The following is a 22,238-nucleotide window of genomic DNA, read 5'->3' as shown; positions in this document are numbered from 1 at the left end:
ATGAGCCGAAGTGAAAGAGAGAGAGAGAGAGAGAGCGAGAGAGAGAGGGCGAGCGAACGCAGTTCGTTTGCGTTTGTATGCGTGGCTTGTAAGCTTTTGTATAATGTTTGAGGTGGGCACACAATTTTCGGGTGCGGAGTACGAAGGTGGTTCCAGTGGGTGGTTGGGTGGCTGGGGTGTTTTGTGGGTGGTTCGTTGGGGTCGCGATTTATTGATGACGTCGACGCCGACGGCGACGTCCACGACGACTGCGCTGCGACGACCGTGTTAATGTGTTGCTCTCTGGCATAAAATTATGTTTTATTTTATTTAACATGTTCTGCCTCGATTTTTGGCAGTCCTTGTCATAATTCCCATGAAACGACTGTGGATTGAGCGAGAGGGCTAGCGAGGTCCTGGGCGAAAGGAAGTCCTTTTTTCTGGCTCGAGTGCCAGGCAACAACAATCGCTGACGACGATGATGATGATGGAAGTAATGATGATGTTGGTCTGTTGGCAGAGGCTGCTTCATTGGGTTATGCTTATGGGCTTGTGTTCGGGTTTGGGTTTTGAGTTTGGGTTTGAGTTCACATTCACACACGAGTGGCTAAAATCCCTGTGTGATTGTACAGTGGTCACTCGCTATTGGACACTATGGCAGTATATATTTATACAAGAGAAGAATTTCTATTAATTTATTTAGCATTTAAATATAATATTATAAAATATTGTTTCTAAATACATTTGTTCACTGGGCATTTAAGTAATAAATAGTAACTAAATACTGTTTTTCACTGAACGAATTTAATAAATTTTTTACTTTCGGATTTGTAGAGTCTGCCGGTTAAGTGTCGAACATTCGAGGGAGTACTGTGCTCATGAGTGTGCGTTTGCACGGTGTGTAAGAGGAAGTGTACAGCGTTGTAGGCCGTCGTCATCGTCATCGCCTGCTGCTGTTGCTGATGTTGCTGCTGCTGCTGCTGCTGTGATGCTGCTGTTGCTGATGTGCCGATGTTGCTGCCGCTGCTGCTGCGGCCGCTGAGGGCGAGGGTGGGGGAGGGACAATGGGTCTGTTTGTTGCTCGGTACCCGGTTGCCGGTCCTCTGCCTTTTCCTCCGACCCTGTTCTCCTCATCCCGCTCCCCATGCCCTGCATTTCCCTCATCCTGCCAGTATCTGTATCTGTATCCGCATCTGTATCTGTGTAAATGCGTTGGTTGTTGGCTTGTTTCGTCGCTCCTCCCCCTCACAATGGCACACCTCCCCCGCCCCTCATCCTGTGTGTTCCTGTGCCTGTTCCTATTCCTGTTACTTTTGCTGTGACGACGACGAAGACCAGAGCACTGTGCACTGCATACAGGGTGTCCCAGGACGTGTGGGGGTGGGCAGGACTATTAGCTAATGGTGAGGAAAAAGGTTCACCACAAGACTTGTCCATTAAGACCTATGCCGGAATGTTCCACAGTTTTGAATGCACAATAAAAGCAGTAGCATATTATAAATGCAAGTACTTGCTTGGTGCTTATTGTTTTCTTTTTAATCAGTTTTTATATTTATGTTTGTATTTTACATGTTTTGGACTGAAATGATTTTAATTTTATTTTGTCTCTATTTGTCAGTTCAATCAGTGTACCTATAAAATATGTGATATATGGTCATATAATGTTAATTAAAGATGTTGATAATTAATGACTTCTCGTAGTTGATTAAATGCATAAAAACAGCATAAATCTAAATTGTCATCCAAGTTGTCAGTATAACTGGCTTACGAATCACCCTGTTCTGGCTGCCAAAAGCGGCTGTAAAAACAATTTAATGCATAAAACGACAAAAATCTGGTTTTCACAAAAACCGAAAACCCAAACCAGCAGCAGCAACAACAAAAGCAAATGCAAGCGACGAAAGCGCTGCCACCAGTTGTTGGATTTGAGGGGGGCCTGTGATGAGGGGGGGGGGGTGGGCAGCTTGCCCCCAAGGGGAGTTAGGAAGCTGATGTTGCTGCTGGAAGAAGAACTCACAGCAGCAGCAGCAGCAACACTCAAAGCAGCAACAACATTAGCAACAGCAACACCAAAGCCAGCAGCAACAACACTTGCAGCAACATCAACAACAAATGTTGAGATTACGTTGAAAGTAACTGCCAACGGGGGCAGAGACGCCAGCAGCAGCAGCAACAGCAGCAGAATGCAACGCATTTGGACGAGTGCAGCACTAAAATCAATTATGTAGCCAGCGCAGCAGCAACATCGCAGCAGCAGCAGCAGCAGCAACATCAGCGACTGCAGCAGCAGCAGCAGCGTGAAAATAGTAGTGAAAAAAAGAGAAATAGCAAAGCAGCAGACGATAGCAAAAAACGATGGAGGAGGGGCGGAGGGGCTGGTTGGAAAAGGGGCAGGTGGAAAGTAGGGAAATGGTGGCGTAGAAGAGAAAGGAGGGTGAGGATGAGGTGGAAAGTGGGTGGCCAGGGGGCGGCGCAAGTGTCTGTTTGTCGCTGCGTCGGTCAGTCGGCAAATATGTTGCGCATTTGTGAGCGAGTGAAAGAGAGCGCCATATGCAGTGCGACAGAGACAGAGGAGCATCGTCAACTGCTGTTGTAACTGTTATTTTGCAGCTACAACTGCTGCTGCTGCTGTTGTTGTTATTGCTGTTGTTGTTGTTGCTGCCTGGCGGGAGGGGGGGGGGGTCGGGTGGCTGTGCGGAAAAGCGAATGCTAGTAAAATGCGTGCAAAGGCAAAGCCAGAGAAAGAAAATAAAAACCCAAATGAAAAGCTTAAGGGCGAAACTCGAAATACACTTATAAAGCGAAAAAAGTGTTTCGAGTAAAAGGGAAGTTGTACACCCAATATCGAAATAAAATTGAATAAAGGAACTGCATTATCAGTTAAAAGAAAAATATTTATTATAAACACTTAACATCCCAATCTTCTTACAAACTGTTGGGATCATGCAGCTTAAGGAAAAGAGGTCAAAAAATAATATTTTTGTTAGATATATCATGTAAACAATAAAAGAAGGATCCACAACAAACGGGTTACAAATGATATTTCATAAAGCAATTAGTGTCGCTTAAATTTGTGTAGTATTTATTATTATTTTATTACTTATTTATATTTTAGTTAAGAGCTAACTAATTGTAGGGTAGTAAAAAGGCACCCACAAAAACGTGGGGGAAAAAAAACATAAAGCCAAAAGCAGCAGCAGTAAACGATAAACTTTGCTGGCTGCTTTTGTTGCTTTTTGTTATGGATGGTTTGGGTCTAAAGCAGACACCTTTCCACGTGCAGGTCGGTACACCTACCCGACCGCCCCGCCCCACCAAGACCCCAAACCCCTCCCTCCCCCTTCGGGGGTCTGCAAAAAATAATCAGCAAAAAACGTAGGAGAAAAAGAGCGTGCAAAATTATGCTGAGTGCTTGGCTGGCTGCCACACAAAGTGAAAGAAAGGCAACGACAACGACGACATCTTCAACGCCAAACCCTCCCCCCCTCCCCCCACCATTCCATCCCCTTGGGCCACTCTAGTCCCTTCGGTCCCCCGTTTCGGGCGCCCCTGGATAGCCCTCCAAACGCTGGCCTCTCCTTTTTTTTCAAGAGAGCAGCATAAATGCGAGGAAAAAGGCAGAGAAAGAGGAAAAATCAAGGAGGAACTTGGTTGGCAGCAGGGGCGTCGGCAAGGGGGATGGGGCTTGGGTGGCTCTTTGCCGGCAGATACTTCGAGATTTAGCCAGCCCGCCTCCACCCCCCACCCAATGGTTTTCATGCATTTTATCAGTCGACGCTGACGATTTTCTTGGCGTTTTTATTTTTATTATTTCGTCTTTTTTTTTTCCTCTCGCTCTTTGCTCGGTTTCGTTTATGATTTTTTTTCCTTCGCTCCGCGCTGCTCGGGGTTTTTGTTTTTATTTGGGTTTCGTTTTGGGATCGGGCAAATGTATCTGTATCTGTATTTGTATCTTTATATGTGGCGCTGCGGCCGCTGTTGTTGTTCTTGTTGGTGCTATTGTATCGCTTTTGTATCTTTTAGCGCTGTTTTGAGTTAAGCAATTGATGGATATGGTTTATTTATAACGCTTGGCGACCGAAACCGAACCGAACTGAACTCAACTGAGCCGAACCTCATCATCCTCTCCATCGCATCGGCGGCAACCTCATCATCGCCATCGGAATTCCGACGACGTCGAGCAGCTCGCACAATGAGTGCGGACGTGTATCTGAGTATCTGCAAGATACTCACTCACTCGCTCGCTCGCTCGCTGCCTGCGTTCGATAAACGTAAGCGTAATAATATTTTATTGAAATTTGTTTTCTTGCCTGTACTTGCCTCGCTCTCTCCTGCCCCTCCTCTTTCCCTCTGCCACTACGGGTATTTTCTTTTCGTTTCGGGTGCACCGTAAATTATTTAAATTTAAATATTCCACTCGATCTTTTTTTTTTATATTTTTGATATTTATCGAGGTCAAAAATGAAAAAGAGCTGCTTTTTTAATCCAATCACTTTGAAATTCGAATTAAGATCGGCATGAAGTTATGTTTAATTTGAAATTAACGCAAAAAAATTATCAACTAATTTGCTCAATTTAATCTTTGTTGTTTAATTATAATACAACCTAAATGGGAAGTAAGAAAACTCTTGATATAGATTTTGGCAACAATTTGAATGATACTATAATAAAATAAAGTAAACTAGGCTGTAATTTTACAATTTTTTTTGATTGATGTTTTTTAATTTGAATTATAATATAGTGCGGTAATATCAAAACTGAAAATTTGACCCAAAGAAAAATGATGCGTTTATAAAATTAAATAAAATATGTATCAATCTTAAACAAATGAAAATGAGTTTGCATTGTGTTCAGTGTTATGGGGACTTTGGTGGGTACTGTGGGGCCTTCATTTCTTTTGTCGCTGCTTGCTTTTTTGCGCTCCGCTATAAGTATCTGTTGGATAAATATGAGGTTAAAGCGCTGCCTGCTGCCTGATGCCGTCTGTCTGCTTGTAGTTTCTTCACTTCACCTTAGTTCAGTTCACTTGCATCTGTATCTGTATCTGCACCAGAAGTATCTGTATCTGTACCTGCAGCTGCAGCTGTAGTAATACCCAACTCGAACTCGAACCCAAACCCGCACCCGTATCCGTATCTGTATCTGTATCTGCATCTGCATCTGTGTGTTTTTCATTGGGTCTCTGCTCTGGAGTCGAGTGCAGCGCATTTTGATTGTTCGCCTGCTCTTTTGATGAAAACATAAATATCACAACGCCGCCGAGAGAAAAGAGCCCGAAAAAGAAGCCTCAAGACATCCAAGAAGTGGATGAGGATGAGCCACATGGCGATGGCGATGGCAATGGTGATGATGGCAATGGTGATGATGATGATGGCTTCCACCATCGGAATTTCTATTTAGCTCTCTCGATTCCTGTTCTCGCATTTGAAATGAATGAAAATGTTTTTCCTCTTTCCCGCTCTCTTTTTTTCCTTTTCTTTTTTGTGAGCGTTGTAATACAACTTCTGGAGTTTTCTGGGTGTTTTTTTGTTTTTTGCCTTTTCCGTGTGCGGTAAATTGATACGGCAATGGTGGCTTAACACCGGGCGCATAACTTCTCTTTTAATAAGCCTAATTAAAGCCACAGAAAACACCATTTGGCTTGGGCTATTCCTGCAGGCAGGCTTAACAGTGTTAAATTGGGTTTTATTAGAGATTAAAATTGATTTCGGTGTTTCGGCAGCGAGTTGAAATATCAGGAGATTGAAAATTGGATTGAAGATTTAATTTTTCAGTTCGTGCAAGAAGATCAAATTTCAGGAAGTGGTGGTTGAAAGTAATTGAATTTTAATGTTATTGTCAGCAAATGCTGAATACAAATTATGATGGGAGATTATGGAAATGAGCATATTTGGAATATAATATTATGAGCAAATGAATACAAATGTTAATACTATTCTAAAATGGTATTGTAGTAATATTGAGGAGTTTTTGAAATATTTGAAGTATTTGCTTTATGTTGCATTTTGATTTTAGAATCCATTCCTTTAGAAGACCCTATTTTGTTTGTCGATTAATTATGCTGCCCCCCAAGAAATGATTGAGCACGTCTAAAAATAAGTCGGATATCAGGGAGAAATCCCATAAATTTTTGGGGTGAGTGCGAGTGAGTGCAGTACATCTGCATACCCCTCATTTTACGACCCTCCTCGAATAACTTAATAATTATTCATGCAGTTACCCGACGCAATTACAACAAAAGTGGATGCCACATGCCCACGCTTCAAAAGCGCAACAACAAGAGCGATAAATAAAAACAACGATCGACAACAAACAAACAACGAATAACGAACAACAAAGTGAAAAGTGCGTTGTACATAAACGAAATCGAAACGAAACGAATAATAAATGAGAGGAAGAAGGAACGACAATACTTTATATAGTTGAATGACTGAACCAACCCGTCAACCACACCAACGACGAACAAATTAACACACAAAATACTTATGCGCAATAACAACAACAATACCAATACCAATACCAACACCAACAACAACAACAACTTGCCCTCTTCACCAACAAAATTATCTTAAAAACACCAAACAAGCTGAAAGAAAAAGGAAATATGGAAAACACAAGCCAACAAAAAATCTGAAAATAAAAATACATTAAACGAAATAAGATGAATACCAAACAAATAAAAAATTTATGCGTTGCACTTGGTTGTGAAGAGTGCGAGGGGGATGGGGCTAGGGGTGCGATAGAGACGGACAGTGAGGGATTGTATAAATGGAGGCGAGCGAGAAATTATGCCACAATCAAGTACAACACAGCAACAACAACAACAACAACAAACAGAGAGGAAAATTCCTTCGGAAAAATGCGTGGTGATGGGAAAACCGAAGTTAGAGATGGTCAAATTTATCTGGGATCAGATTGGGCACATAAAATCTTCAAAGAAAACTATTTAAATCCTAAGCACCATTAAATTTATAAGTTGGAATATAATTTTGAAATCAATTTTCGAAACTGATCGTACTTATTGCTAAGAACAAATTTCTTATTTTAAAAATATTGGGTTTTATTGAACTAAAATAGGAATGATATTTACCATTTAATACCTTTCGTTAAATTACTAATAATAATTCTTAAACTTTGTAAGGTAATTTAAGTCCGCCATTATTGTTAATATTAAGTGAATTAAAATTGAAAAAAAAAAAAACAGTTTAACGCCACTTCTAATTTAAAGTGAACATTAAATTATACAGAATACGCAATTAATCGCCTTTTTTCCAAAATTATATGGTGAGTGATTCTTCTTTGTCATCTAATGAAGGTAATCCAAACAAAACCCTAAGTGTTCACCTTCCAAAATCACCGTCGTCATAGAATAATCCACTCATCGCAGTCATCGCCCAAATGGATCAGTCAGCTTGCGATCATATCAGAGCAGAGAGATATAGTAGAGCAGATCACCTCCAAAACGCACACAGATACAAGGCAGATGACGATGGTGTTCGTATTCCATCGCGATGATGATCATGATCGGCGGTCAATGATAATTTCATTTTGTTTTGTTTTTGCGTTTGCATGCGACGCCGAATCGCTTTCGGATTCGGAATCTGAATCTGAATCTGAGTGACTACCCAACTGCTTGCCTACGAGCTAATGTATCTGTATCTGGGCATTTTTCTGGGTATCCGTGTATCTTTGTATCTCTGTGTCGGCTGGCACAAAACAAGCTGCCGCTGCTGTTGCAGTCGAAGATGCTCGAATGCAATCGGCTGTCTGCTTACATTCCATAGATACACAAAAATAAAATGCGGCTACAATAAATAATATCTAAGGAGAGGGAAGGTGAGAGTGCGATGGAAAGCGGTACCAAAGCGGCTGGGTTAGGTAAATCAGACCACCCCTATACCAATTTTCCACTTCGCTTCGTGAAGTTCTCCCCCTTGCACCGCACCGATAAAACATTATCTTTCATCATAATAAACGGAGATAGCACTTAGGTTGGGCAATTACCAATAGGCGGCAACACCTCGGCGCAACTTCACTTTGCCGTCTAATTGCTTAACAAAAGCTTCAATTAAACACTTCAAAGAGCTTATTACAAACCAATAAACCGCACCACTCACCAAAGAGAAGCTCGGGGCGCAAAGAATCCGCAGTTCCTCAGGCGGAACGACGATGAATGTCAAGGATACGCCACAAATACAGATGGAGATGCGAACACAGTTGGAGATACAGATACGGATATAGACACGAATTAAGAGCCAGTTTCACAGATACACTCGCGGAACAAAGAGAGCACGCTCCACTCCATTCAAGTCCACTCCATCGATGTTCTGGATGGCCTGGAATATCGCTTTACACACATGATATAAGTGTCATGACTGCGTGGCCCGATAATTGTCTGTTTTGTCTGCCGTCTGTTGACTGCCTTTCAGTGTCCTTAGTCCTCTGCCCTCGGTCCTCCGCGCCTCAGCTCCTCTGCTCCTGCAGCCCCTGCTTATCCTGTCTAGCCAACTCTTGATGGTGACGCAGTTGTGCCTACTTGAGGCTTCTGTTGTTCCCCCGGTTGACAAAAGGCCTTCGAGCCTCTTCACATGCCTACGAACACAAGCGTTGCCCCTGTGCGGTTGGGTTTTAGTGGTGACTGATCCTATCTACACTGGGGAAAAAGGGTGCCTACTTCAAGATTAGTAAATGACCAATCTGTATCATTTATAATTGATGATCGTGGGATTTCCATAATTTAGTTAAATAAGGCGATCATTTAAAGATGCAAATGATTTAGAGTTGATCAGTTGTTCTATAAACATTTATACTTTTTATTCAACAATACAATTTTTAAATTTTGCAATCTTTCAAATACTGCAAATTTCCTTTCAGTTTTATTCCAAGTGATAGACTTAGATATCAGCAGGCAAAAACTTTTCTTTTGCAATACAATTGTTCACGTTTAGGTACATATATTCATTCGGTTTCTTCTTAGTGCACCTATATCTTTATCTTGGTGGTGGCTTTACTACTTTCCCTCACTTCTTTCTTTCCTTTGCCTTTCTTCTTTCTATTTGCGATCTCTCCTGGGTAGCGTTTTATTGGACTCTTAGCGGTTCCTAATGTACATCCTGTTGCGCTCTCGCCGTCGATCAAAACAGGGTGTCTTATCGTAGGAACATCCTTGTTTGACTACCTGAACAACTTCCGGCTCAGAGGTCGTTTTTATACTTCCCATTCATTGACTCATTTGCATTTGCATGATGATGGAAAGTCGAGGGGTAGATCATGGCAGCCAAACGGAATCTCTTTCAAGTCAAAGCTCAAACTCGAAATTATTTGAACGGCAATCATCATAATCACAATAATAACTTCCCTGCGACGCACATGTTTGCCAGTGTGTGTAAGGGTTAAATGTCCCCGATGAGGTGTGGGTTGTGCACACCCCTTTTGAGACCCCCCTTCCATCCCTTCGAGCATCTTTTGCCCAGCAGCCCCGTGTCTGGTTATGGTTTTGGTGTTGGGGTTACTTCGGGGTTCATAATGCCTGCCTTCTTTGAACTCTTTTTGCGTCATCGTTTGCGATTAAATATACCAAAAAAAAATGAACGAGGATATACATATGTGTGCAAACGTATATAAACGCATGGCCATTTACTTAGGTAGGTAGGTATATACCTAGAAGTTCATGTATTTTTATTTCAGCTTTTACTTTTCATCGGTTTCGCTTGTTTTGTTGTCGAAGAAATCCTTTTCTGCTTTTTTCGCTTACTTTTTATGGTGCGTATACAAAATTCGAACCTTTTTTTTTTTGCCAGAGGTTGGGTGTGGGGTGTACACCCGAACACACGCCAAATGTAACCTCAAAGGGTTAAACACGCAGAACGCAAAAGCTAAAAAAAATGAACAAAAATAAATACAAAAACGAAGGACCAACAAAAAAATATGAAAAGCAATAAGCAACTTCGATGGACGTGAAAGGGAATTAGTATTCAAGAGACGACGAGATACCCACTTTCAACATAGAACATATGCAGGGAGTGGGAGGTGAGATAATACCCTGTAAAAAGGAGAAAGCACACTACTGCAGAAGAGGGATTAAAAAAGAATAATCCAAAAATTGAATACGTCTTTTCCGATTTCAATTAACAGCTGTGCAAAGTATATATAGCAGTGTGACCTTGATACTAAATGTGAGGTAAGAATTAGGTTTATTTAAATATACTTATTCAAAAACTTTTCTGAAATAAGCCTCCAACTTGATTGAAATAATTCTATTAAGTTGGATTAAAGAATTCTTTAAAAATTTTAAGAAAAGTGGTTTATGTTTTAAATGATCAAACACGCACCTTTTAACCTACTTCTCCAAGTAATAAATAATTTATCTATCAACCAATTTGTATAGGTACCGATCTCATTTAAGTCAATTCAACGCAACTTCATGCTTGGCTCAAAGCTCTATTCATAACCAATTCTGTCTAAACAAACATTTTGATTGGAATCTTTCGAGGAATTCCAAAAACCAAAAGGGGTGTTTGTCTTCCCCATTGTTCGACTTTACTCTACATTGCTACGCGGTGAGATCGCTTCATTATCATTGAAATCGCTGGCATTATCAGATAATTAGATGGAACAATTGTCTCATTTATCTACACCAAATAACGTGTTGTATGTCATGGTCTTACCTAACCGAGAGAGAGAGACCCGAGAAAACCTCCCTCCCTCCCGGCAACCCTCTTTCTGGGTTCTTGTGTTTGGTTTTCAGTAAATTTGTTTGCTAATAGAATTTGAAAAGAACATTTGCCACGGTGGATAAGTCGCAGGGCGGTGAAGTTGCCCCAGTATTACGCAATACCTTTTGTCAGGGTCTCGTTTTCGGTTGCCGTCTTCTGTACGGTCCCAGTCTCATGTAGATTTTTGTGTATTGACTTGAGATTATCGCACGCCGGGGTTAAAAACTTCCAATTTAAATTCAATTTCCGTGCAAAATGGTCAAAAGTCTGTGAGACAAGAGGTAGAGAGGCAAGTAAGTACCGTGCACAAATAAAAACCCACCACTTAAGGGTTTGCCAACTGAATCCGGAATGCTGAGTTCTGGATCCTGGAAGCTGAATGCCAGCCGGATATCAAAGCGCAGACGGAGAGAGATAAACAAGGAAGCCAAACAGGATGCATGACCATGCAGGCGAAGTCACTTCATTATCGAGATTATCGGCGCAACTTCCAACCCTGTAAAGGCATCAATCCTCAGACTTAACATCTACATCGTGGCACAGAAAGAAAAATTATCGTAAAGGTTTCGCCTTTTTCGATTGCGTTTCGCTTATGGAAGCACTTATGTTTATCTGAAGACACAGTGATGTATTAGTAAAATGTTTATATTCCGAGTCTAGAGAAAATCGATCATTAAATGATAACAACTTGAATGATTTGTACACCTGGTCACACTAACAGCGCAAGTGTTGCCCTGCCATCGAAAATGTGTGCTTATTTTGCACATTTCTAGTTATTTGGTTGATTAGGTAATTAACTTTCCAAAAGGGCCAAATATTTCAAACTAATGAATTGTTTTCCGCCGTGCACAGCTTCATCGCTCTTCCCGAAACCCATCCCCTTTTTTGACGTGTTCCACATCCTTGTGTGCATACGTTCGCGCGTCAGCACAAATGTCAAACCACTCACTGAGCCCTGTGGTGGTGATACGATGGTGGTGGTGGTGGCTATGGTGGTGCGGATGATGTTCGAATGGCGGGGTTGGTTTCCCGCTTCGCCACCCGTCCAGATCCGTTTAGGTTCTGGCCTTGCTGAGCGCCTGGCCACGGGTATCCTTGAGCCCTGCTCTTTGCGAGTCGAGCCCCCAGGACAGGCTAATAAAATTTGCCAGCCAAATCCGCAACAAACCCCGAGAAATCGCTGCTTCGAAAAGGGAGCTCGAGGCGATCTACTGAACGATGCGATTTGTGCCTGCCTGACTGCCAGCAGCCTAAGCAAATTAAAAGTGTTGAAAGTCAGCGAGGGAAAATTGGAAGGCATAATGAAAGGAAATTGTTTCAAATTGTCGTCCTTGAGGAAATGCTATAGGGTAGCATGAGTTCTTACGTTGGAATCGGTCTCAAACTGAAATGAGTCTTAATTGGCCAACGGTTTGTGCAGCCGCTTGCTAAATGTATGTATGTTTGATCGAGTTTGAATAGCAGGGTGAATTTACTTATATTGTGACATCTGTTATATAAGTTCTTAGTAATTATGAATAAACATTGACTTTGAAATACAAATTTATCTTATACAAACACTTGAAAATTCAACATGTATAAGATTTTAATTATAACAGAATACTCTTTTTATTATTTTTTTCAAGTTGACATTTATGAAGCCACTCTGCTCGAATGTAAAGTGTAATTAAATAGTTTGAATGTTCACTTTGCCCTTTGGTAATCGAATTGGGTAATTACTAAACTCGAACTGCTTACCCAGTAAAATGACCCCCCACAACTATTAAATTTCGGTGTAATAATCAACCACTGATTTGTCAAATCAATTGGGCAGTTACACTCGAAAGTATCTCGCATCTCAGGTAATTCAGCCGAGTACTGTTGCCATTTCGGAGATGGGAAATGCTCATAAAAACTAATTAAATGCAAGGCAAAGCAAACAACAATCACGGGTAAGAGGAGCAGGGAGGAAGAGGAAGTGGAAGTGGATGTGGAAATGGAAAAGGAAAAGAGAACAGCACAACAAAAGCGACAACAACGATGGCAAATCAATGGGCTAAGTGAAGGCAACGTAGCTAATCGATTCATTTGGAATTCAATACACAAACACATTGAACAAAGACGGGTAGCTAGGTGCAGAGACGGGGCGGTTTGGAAAATCAATATGGAAAAGCATAAATGGCAACACGCTGGCCAAGTGTCAAATGGGGGAATGAGCCAGCCCTCTCATACCACCCAACCCCACCCCCATTCCAACTCGCCCACTCCACTCACCCCCACTTTGTGTGCTGAAAATGCAATTGCAATGGAAACCGAAAAAGCCGTCAACCACCAGCACCACACACACTCACGGTCGCAGCGAAATGTTGACAGACAGTCGGGCAGAATAGATATGCACAGCAGGGGTCACAACAATAGGTCTAAACAAGAGTTAAATTTTAAAATGCAATTTAAACTATGATTTGATAAATCCGCTTTAATTAATATTTATGGACCAAAAAGGAATTTAGAGAAATTACTTTATTTAATACGAGTTAATATTTGACAAAAAGATTGTTCTATAGATTAAATATTTATTTAAATTTATTTTTAGAATGAAAAGGCTACCGAGCTATCTAGCTGTCTTAGAGTTTTAAAATATGGCTGCAAGACTTGTACCACCCCTTGTATATTATTGTTTTAATGAGTTTTCACTCGAGACGCGTGCATATTTCGATTTTGAAAAACTACTACAATTCCTTCCTTATCTGTTGCATGCACTCGTAAAATGGTACAATACCTCCTGGTTATAAGTCGGCTTCCCGTTCCACCCTCCAGCACCCACTCGCTCTGCCGGTCTGCCATTTTCAATTTATTGTTATTATTAATTTTGATGCCGAAAAAGGGATGCCGTGCCAGACCGAAAGGCAAGGAAAAAATCAAACGAGGGCCATGGATGGACAGGATGGGCCGTTGGGTTCGGGAGGTCGGAGGTCCGGGTAGGAATCGACTGGCAGTCGACGAGTTTATTTGTGTGAAATTCAAATGTAAATACTTGAGGGTGCTTAAGGGTGTCTTTAGGGGTTTAATGCTCGACTGCTACGCAATTTTTCTCTCTTCGCTCTCCGCTCGTCTATTTGTATTTTTCGGTTTCGGTTTTTGGGATTTGCCTTTAGCATGCCACATGATTCTCCGGTGGTTCGGGCTTCCATTGTAACAAGCTGCACTCCCAGTCAATAGATGCCCAAGTGCATGTGTAGAAAGTACGTATTTGTATCTCGAAAGACATCAAAGGGTTGGGAAATGGATTCGTGGAATTTGAATCCATAGGAAAATGCAGCTGGGAAAGAGCTTATCCTTGAAGAAGCTGATGGGGTTTGGATTTGAGTGGTTGGCGGTTTTGCTGTTGGGTATAATATGTCAACATATGTATTACATATGATTTGGTAAGAAAACCTTTATGAAAATATGCTACCATATTTTGAGAACCAGTTCGGTTTCATAACTAAATTGTCATATGTTAAATAAATGTAATTAATACTCTTTTCCGTTTTAGTATACAACGTATAAGTTTAAGCTAAATCAAAAGTACATGCATATTATCTTTTATAATACTGACTGTGATGTACTGTGGTACACCTTTTAAAACGCATTAAAAAGGTAATGAACTAATTAAGAATTCCATGTGAAGATGCAAATTTAGCTATTTTGGTGACACTCTCGTTAGAGGGTACTTCCCAGCCGAGTATACAAAAGGGAGAGCTCCCATCCACCCCCCAACTGCCTTTTGTTTCTTTCTTGACAATTTCGTTTGCAAAGACGATGACGACAACAAAAGCCACCGTCAAAGATTAGTCATACGCAGTTGTTCCGTGGACTGGAGTGGGTGACTCTGAGGGAGGGATTCGGAACGGGATGGAATGAAGTGCAGGGGGAGGGGGAGTGAAGATGACGAGGACAGCGACAGCGGGACGCCAGGCGACATTCATTTCAATTGACACGTGCACAATCTGCCCGTTCCCGTCATCCAGAGACAGCGGAAAAATGTTCGAGAATCGGGCGAGGCGAATGCGAGAAGCTGGGATTACAGCCGGAGTATGGAACCGGAGGTGGAGATGGAGAAGGAGATGGGAATGGGAACGGGGATGGAGCCTCATGAATATGAAAATGTCTGACAGGAGCTAAGTAGATGTCTCCTCGCACCTTGACAGGAGCTGGAGATCCGGGAGGACGTTTTGTTGGCATCAGCATTAGCTTTAACCTCAAGCCACCGAATTTTTTGCTTCATCTTTTGTTTATAAACATTTGTGTACTTGGAAAAAATGATTAGTTTGTATATATTATTAGCTTTTATAAACGGCGCTACTGATGTTTTAGCCAACTGAGTTTAGTATGAATTTTTATTTATATTTATTTATTTATATTTATATTTACTTTATATATGATAAATATTTATTATAATGTATACAAAAAATATGTTATATTAAAGTTGAGATCTTTAGCTAATAATCAGATCATTTACCTTATAACTAATTTGTTCGATTGTTTGCTCAGTAGACGGAAAAGTTTATAATTTCTTGTGATCCAAACAGTAATTTGAGATGTTTCTATACGATAACTTTTTTTCCCTGTGTACAATCATTTGGCATTTTTGTCACCCAAACAAAACAACGGGTGGTGGCGGCCTCCACCCCGCAAAGCGAAACGATCTTTTGGCAGTATTAAAAAATTATATGCCAAATCGAAAGTGCATGTTTAACATAAACAGCGACAAAACTAAACGAGGCGATGAACAACAGCTGGAATTTAGGGAGTATTTCTAATGCCTTTTTCTACGCTGGTCACCCGCTGGGCCGTTTGGCAATCTGCTCTTTTGATTTGAACTCCATTCTAGTTCTTTGGGAGTTTTTCCAGTCGAGTTTTTAACCCTTAAGTGCTATGACATTTATTGCCATTTATGAGGCTCGTTTTGGGGGTTACGCATATGAGCCGGCGGGCATTATTGTTCCGGCATCGTTATTTATGGATATATGTATTTAATAAACTCCGTGGAAGGACACTGAATCGAAAATTTGTTCATTTGCCATGGTAAATTATATGGTTGAAGAGCAGCGTGATAGTGAGGGTGATTGTAAGGGGCTCTATGAGAGATTATTAAAACATATTATAGGGGGTAGGTATTAATTTAAACAATACGCAGCTTAATAAACAGCAGATTAAAAGTTATGAAACATTATACCGGCTCAAATGTGCACTACGCATATACATATGTTCAAACCCAAGTTGTAAGGGTGCTGGAAAATTGTAAACAATATTAAAATTGCCCCCAGATGCTTAACATCTATTTGAAAACATTTCAAAAATCTAAAAAGTTAAGTACAATCCAACATTAAATTCTGAACAGATCGCATTCAGTTTGTTTGCCAAACGGATTTGCACTCATTAAGTAATACATTTGAAATGGCAATCAGACGTCAGTTGTCCATTGCATTGATATTTAATCAAGGCAATTAATTAACATAATCACATTAATTGTCGCCAGCTCAGTGCTAAAAATGTGCCTCACTGGTGCAGGGTATATTGAGTTCTAGAGTTCATGAGGTGATTTTTAAAATGTAATACCTGGCTTAATTTATATTCCCAAGGGTGTCTTTGTTTCGCTACTTTTGTACCTTTCATGCCATCGGAAGATTGGAAGATGGCCTCTGTCTGTGGCAGTTGGAAACCCCTCGAATTGGCTGCTCCTCAACTGCTTTGTTTATGATTTTGTGCCGTCATTGGGTTTTTAATTTGCCTGCCAGCCAAGTACTGCAAACCCGCCCCGCCACGCCCCCTTCGAGCTAGAGCTACTGCCAAGTGCAGTTAATTCCGCAATTGCAGTTGTGGGTGACTTGTTGTCGTCATCGTTGTGGGCTGTTTGTCCCCAGAACTCCACCGCCCCCCCCCCTCATTTTCGTCAGCTTTATGTGTTTTCCTCGCTGGCGATTTGCATAATTTGTTCTTTAATTTATGGCATGCGAAAGCCTTTTCTCCGCATTACTATTATTGTTGTTCTTTCGCTGTCACTCGGCGAATGTCTCAGAGTCTGGATTGTGTGAGTCTCCCTGATTGAGATGGCTTAATTAACTAAACGATGTGCCTGGAATTTAATTGGCGACCGCTCAGCGAAGGCGGAAGCGTTTTTCTAAAGTTTAGTTTAGGTTTTGCCACTGGAACTTTCCACTCATGGATCACATTCCGTCGAAGAAGACGCGCCGCGCCCACCAACGATCTGCTAATGCCAGATGGCTTTAATTTATTTTGTAAATTATTTCCCATATCAAAAGCAATGAAAATACATTTTCCATCCCCGCTCGCCCAGAAAATACTTTTTGTTCATAAACAAATTGTTTTTGTGGGCCACCACGAAATGAAAATACACAACTAGTTGTATGGAGCTGGGCAGCAATTCTTAAAATTGTGATGGAAATCGAAGTGAAAATCGAGAAAGATGAGCAAAGAATTAGGAGAAGAGGCCTTAAGTGAACCGAAAACAATAAATAAAGTTTTTGCCTTGGTTTATAATTATAAGCATCTTAGGCAGGCGAAAGATCTGCAGAAAATACTTTGAAAACATGTTGCAATTGCTTATAGTTTGAAGCAAGCCGATAAAATTAAGAATATATTGTTAAAACATTGGAATGTTCACTAAGTGTTATGCATTAGTTTTAGAAAATGAAAAGTATAATTAAATTATAATTATATTATAATTAATTATTTTTTGAAAGTGAAGCATACTTTCCTCTTTAATTATTTAAAATTATTATTTTGATATACGGACTGAACTTTTTATGCAATTGTTTAGGATGGGCCAAAACTCTCAGAATTAGTTGTAATTATGGTTAATAAAATTCTCGCTTCCACAAATAAGAGACAAAAAGTTTCAAAAGTTTTCATGACCCCACTTCCTGCGATCCCTTACCATTTCCCGCTGCCACCTCATTAACTTTAACTTTGAACTTTTCCATTTCTTCCAATAAGGAAAATTTCGCTATCCTCGTACCCCAACTCTCAATTTTTCTGCGTTTTAACAGCATTGGTCGAGCTAGCGCCAAACGATTCTCGGAATAATTTTCCATTTTGCTGCTTCTTTGGTCTTTTGCTTTTTAATTGAGTACATACATACAAACGAAAGATGCAGACGAGGAAAAAAAAAAAACAACCAAAATTAAATTATGTGCAAAGAGGAACGAAATCTTTTTCGGTGACTTTTTCATTTGAATTTCGGAATGGAAGTCAGCGAAGCCATTATGAAATTATTTATTAAATGTTGTGAAATCACTCGATGCACATGGACCCATTTGGAACCTTGGAGTGTCGCTGTATCTGACTTCGTATCTGGGCTTTTTACACGCAAAAAAGTTTTTACTTGAAAATGTGATATAAAAATGTATAAAGATACAAATGTATCTTAGGCTCGTAATCACTGCTCTGGAAAGTCCTGTTCTACATTTTTGAGATTTTTGTAATTAAGAGATACATTTTTCTTTCTCTGCATTTGTATCTGTTTATGGGCAGCAGGGCAACGCTTGGATTCTAATTGTCGAAGTCGTCATTTGTCGTCGCTTTTTCATTGGCGTCATCCATTGCTGTCGTCGGGGTGTGAGATTTAAGTCGGTTTATCGACAGCATCGTCGCCGATTTTGGTTGCGTATTGTCGCCTATATGGCACCTCCCCCCCCCTATTTATGCTCCCCCCTGAAAGCCCCACCGATTGATCATCATCATCATCATTGTACGCTGCCTTTGTTTGTGCGGCTCGCGTATTTCTTCAATAAATTTTCAGTTTATTCGGTTTATTTATTTACTTATATTTGCTATTGCTCTTTAGCTCGTATCCACCGCCCCACTTCAGTTCACAATTCCCTTTCCATTTTGGCTTCTTCGCTTTTCGCTTTGTTTTCTCGCAGCCTTATGATTATTTTTCTCAGTTTCCACCTCCGAAGAGCCCCATTCCCTCCAAATCTTCGCCCTCCATCGTCTCCGTCGCTCGCGTAATTGAATTTCAACTTGTTTGCATTGTCGACGATGATGATAATTCGTCGGGGTATTTTGCGTATTGAGATCAGGGCCTCATCAATTAGTAAATTAATTTTATGCTCGCCGCTTTATGGAAATAAAGTTTTGCAGCATCCGAGCCGAGGAAAGTGGAAAATCAGAGGGATGAGCACAGGAAGCAAGCTTAAGATTGAAAATCTTGTTTGTTTACTCAGTTAGAAAATCGCCTGGAATTCTTGAGATATTCATCCCGAAGGCCGTCGTAAAAATCCTTAATCAATTTATGGCTCTTTTGTGTTCTGAACAATTTAATTAAGTTCTTTAAGGCACTGCAAACTACTTTGTTGTATACAAATGAACAAATATTAACCTTTTACTGCTAACGAAACTAAACAAATATAAAAAATGTTAGTCTTGAACTGAGCAATATTATTATAAATTTTAAATATAATTACTATGCAATACTGCAGCTCTTCAAATAACAAATGTATTTTAACTTAACTACCACTTCCCGCACATTTTTCAACTAGTTAACTTTTATTTGTCCCATTTTACAGAATGAAATGTCAGTAAATATTTTTGTAATTATTCGATTTATTTTTTGCGCCATTTGACGTACCAAAATTTCAATTATAATCAGCTTTGGCTTTATTTAAATATGGCACACATTTACCAACCAACCACCACTCCCACTTTTAGCTCATTATTTATTTTCTACTGTCCGTTTCCCACGGAAAGTTGCAATTATCATATTTGACTTTTCCGCATAAATTCTGTGAATTATCTCACCGCAACTATTTTTATTTGTTTTAATTATTATTATAGTAGTTTTAGCAAATGTATTTTGTTGCCATTTTATTTTTTGTGTTTCACAAAATATTACAGAACTCGAACGGAATGTTTGTGCCATTGATTCGTATTTGCGGTTGGCAAACCGAAACGAAATGTGCAACAAATTATTTCTGATATTATTATTTATTTATAGAAAAAGCTGAAAATAGAAAAAAAGTCATCAGCAAAATATGATATGTGACAATTCAATCACAAATCGAGATAGGAACCCTCTCTCAATTTTATATATTTTTTTGTTGTGTTGATCCCAAATGCAAAAATTGCCCGTTAAAATGCAATCTTCATTATTTAATTTATTTGAATTTTTGCTGGCAATAAATATTCATTTCTGACCGTAGTGGGTGTTGGCCTCTGTAGATATGGGAAAATTGTATGCAAATACAATTAAATGTTTTCATATGCATTTTGTGTGCTCCTCGATTTGATTGCTGCCAAGGGATATGTCTTGTTCAAACGGTTTACGTGGCGTATACTTGATATTATGTATTTTCTATGAATGTGCAATTTTTATTTATTATGCCAAGCAATTGAGAAAGAAAGAAAGATTAATCAAGAGCTTTGAAGAATATGTTATATATATATATATTGGGTTTGAATACTTTCCGCTCGAGCCCATTGAATATTTAAACATTACAATTGCTGTGGTGATTTCTGGCCATTTTAATCTGCTGCTAAGTCCCACTTTTGTCCGGTCAATGTGTAAATCAATAATGCATTAAAAACTTATTAGAACAAACAAGGATTCATTAGGCGCAATCTGTGTTCGTCCGTTTCGCAGTTGTTATTTATATCGATATAACAAGGTAATAACTGCACACTTAAGTATGCAAATAGCCTGGCCCGCACCTTCGTCCTTGTATGCCTGTGTGTGCGTGCGTCTGTGTTTGCACATGCAAATGTTATCATTTGTGATTAGTTACAGTCCTGAAATGCTAATGCCCCTTGACAAGCAACAGCAACAACCGCAAGACAACTCACTTTCGGGTTAACTGGAATGCCAGCCAGTGTATGTCTGTGTATGTCTGTACATCTGTGTGCCTTTGATCCTTATGAATAGTCAGCCAGCCGGAGGACGAGCCGAATTTGCCCCGGCTGGCATTGTGCTTCGCTCTGAATTATTTACACAAATCCAACTGCAATCGTTTGTCAATTTGCCAATTGACAGTGAACATAATTGATGGTGATTAAGGGTGAACGTAGTAGGTAAAGAAGGTGGGATTGCTTTATGAAGTCATTCGCTTGGCAAAAGATTGTTATGTTGTAGTGTGAGGCCATAGATTTGGTAAATTATTGTCGTACCGTTACTATTGTAAGTCTCAAAACTGAAAGACTTATCTTAACACTGTAATTATAAATACTAATTCGATATCTATGATATATATATAGTCTATTATATCTAAGGATAACATACTTCCCTCCGTTGAGTGCATCCTGCAACTGCTTCAAGCATCGATCGATTTTTCTTTCCCTCACTTGTGAGCCATATTTGGATGACGAATAGGGATCGAACAGGAATGGAAAATAGGGATGTGGGTCAAACGTTAAAACGGAAGTCGAATCATCTTTGGTGATTTCCTCCTTGACTTTCTCCTTTCTGGACTCCTTCACTTGTTCCACCTTTTCACTCATTTCGCCACTTGCCAATCTGCGTTACGTATACGCCACGTTGAACAAACCACGTCTAATCGAACCGAGATTTTTTTACCGCACTTCCAAACGCATCGAACTCTCTTTGGCAACTGCCGTCTAGTTCTTTGTCCAACTTCCTCTGCGATTAATTTTTATTAGTAGTGCCTCCAGTGCCTGGCAGTAGTTATTACAGTTGGCCAGCGCACATCTTAGCCATAGGTGGACTAATCACCAGCGCCATCAGCTGCAGTCTTACAGCAACGGCTGGCACTCGATTGCCTTCACCACCCATTCTGAAGGCCACGCGAAGCTTTTTGCATATTGCGTATACGTCATGTGCGTCCGGGATCGAGTTTCATTTCACGGTAATATATGAAAAATTCCTGGTAATGCAATGCGATCCCCAAACTGATTGCTTTAATGGTTTGTTGACTCAGTTAGCTGGCGAATAACAGCAGCTACTGTCAGCGTATTTCTATAAACTCTTAAAGTCGGGTTTTAAGTACATTAGACCTTGTGCTGTGATCCTCATATGAGTGGAATATTCCTACTGTGCGATTTATTGAGAGTGCTGAAAATATACTTTTCGAAAAATTTTCAATAAAAATATTGCAATCTGCTATTACTGCGAAATATCTTCTTAATTCATATCAATGAATGTATTTCATCAATGTAAATTCCCATTTGTATGGGATATACTTAGAAAATTATAGACCATCTCTATGAAAATTCTTTGCAACACAATAGTAACTCAATTCATTCAAATAATAAGGGAATTTTTAAACTCGTCGAGTTTTCTAAATGATCTAGTTTTATTAAAAGAGTAATATAAGTATATACCTTAACTTTCCGCTTTCTTCGCAATACACTTTGGGGTAATTCCTCAAATATTTTCGTCGTTCGTCGGTCTAGCTGGGAAAATTGAGAAGTGAGAGGTGGAAAAAGTGACCTCATTTGGCATAGGACCTCATTTCCTAACGCCCAACGAACCGCTATTTTTTGTTGTACGTCGCAGTTAAGTGTCCTTTCGCATTTCGTTTGCTTGGTGTTTGTCCTGTTTTGTGGGCG

General features: G+C 40.0%; 1 protein-coding gene and 1 long non-coding RNA gene across 2 annotated transcripts in view; one reads left to right on the top strand and one right to left on the bottom strand.

Annotated features, from left to right (window-relative positions):
• tna (tonalli) overlaps positions 1 to 21,170 on the bottom strand; it is a gene marked incomplete at its 5' end in the record, with an annotated part of 40,969 nt that extends 19,799 nt beyond the window's left edge. Inside the window, one exon of the mRNA NM_001382194.1 lies at positions 20,953 to 21,170. Within this exon, the coding sequence (NP_001368945.1) occupies positions 20,953 to 21,170 (218 nt within the window). The remainder of the gene's footprint in view (positions 1 to 20,952) is intronic.
• On the top strand, positions 6,008 to 6,628 carry lncRNA:CR45169 (long non-coding RNA:CR45169). The gene is made up of 2 exons (NR_124862.1): positions 6,008 to 6,114; positions 6,196 to 6,628. It is a non-coding gene; the product is annotated as a long non-coding RNA:CR45169 (long non-coding RNA).
• Positions 21,171 to 22,238: the final 1,068 nt, after the last annotated feature.

This window comes from Drosophila melanogaster, chromosome 3L (assembly GCF_000001215.4).
Source record: "Drosophila melanogaster chromosome 3L".
Classification (NCBI taxonomy): domain Eukaryota; kingdom Metazoa; phylum Arthropoda; class Insecta; order Diptera; family Drosophilidae; genus Drosophila; species Drosophila melanogaster.
Note: the sequence above shows the minus strand (reverse complement) of the source record. Positions and strands in the feature narration are given on the sequence as shown.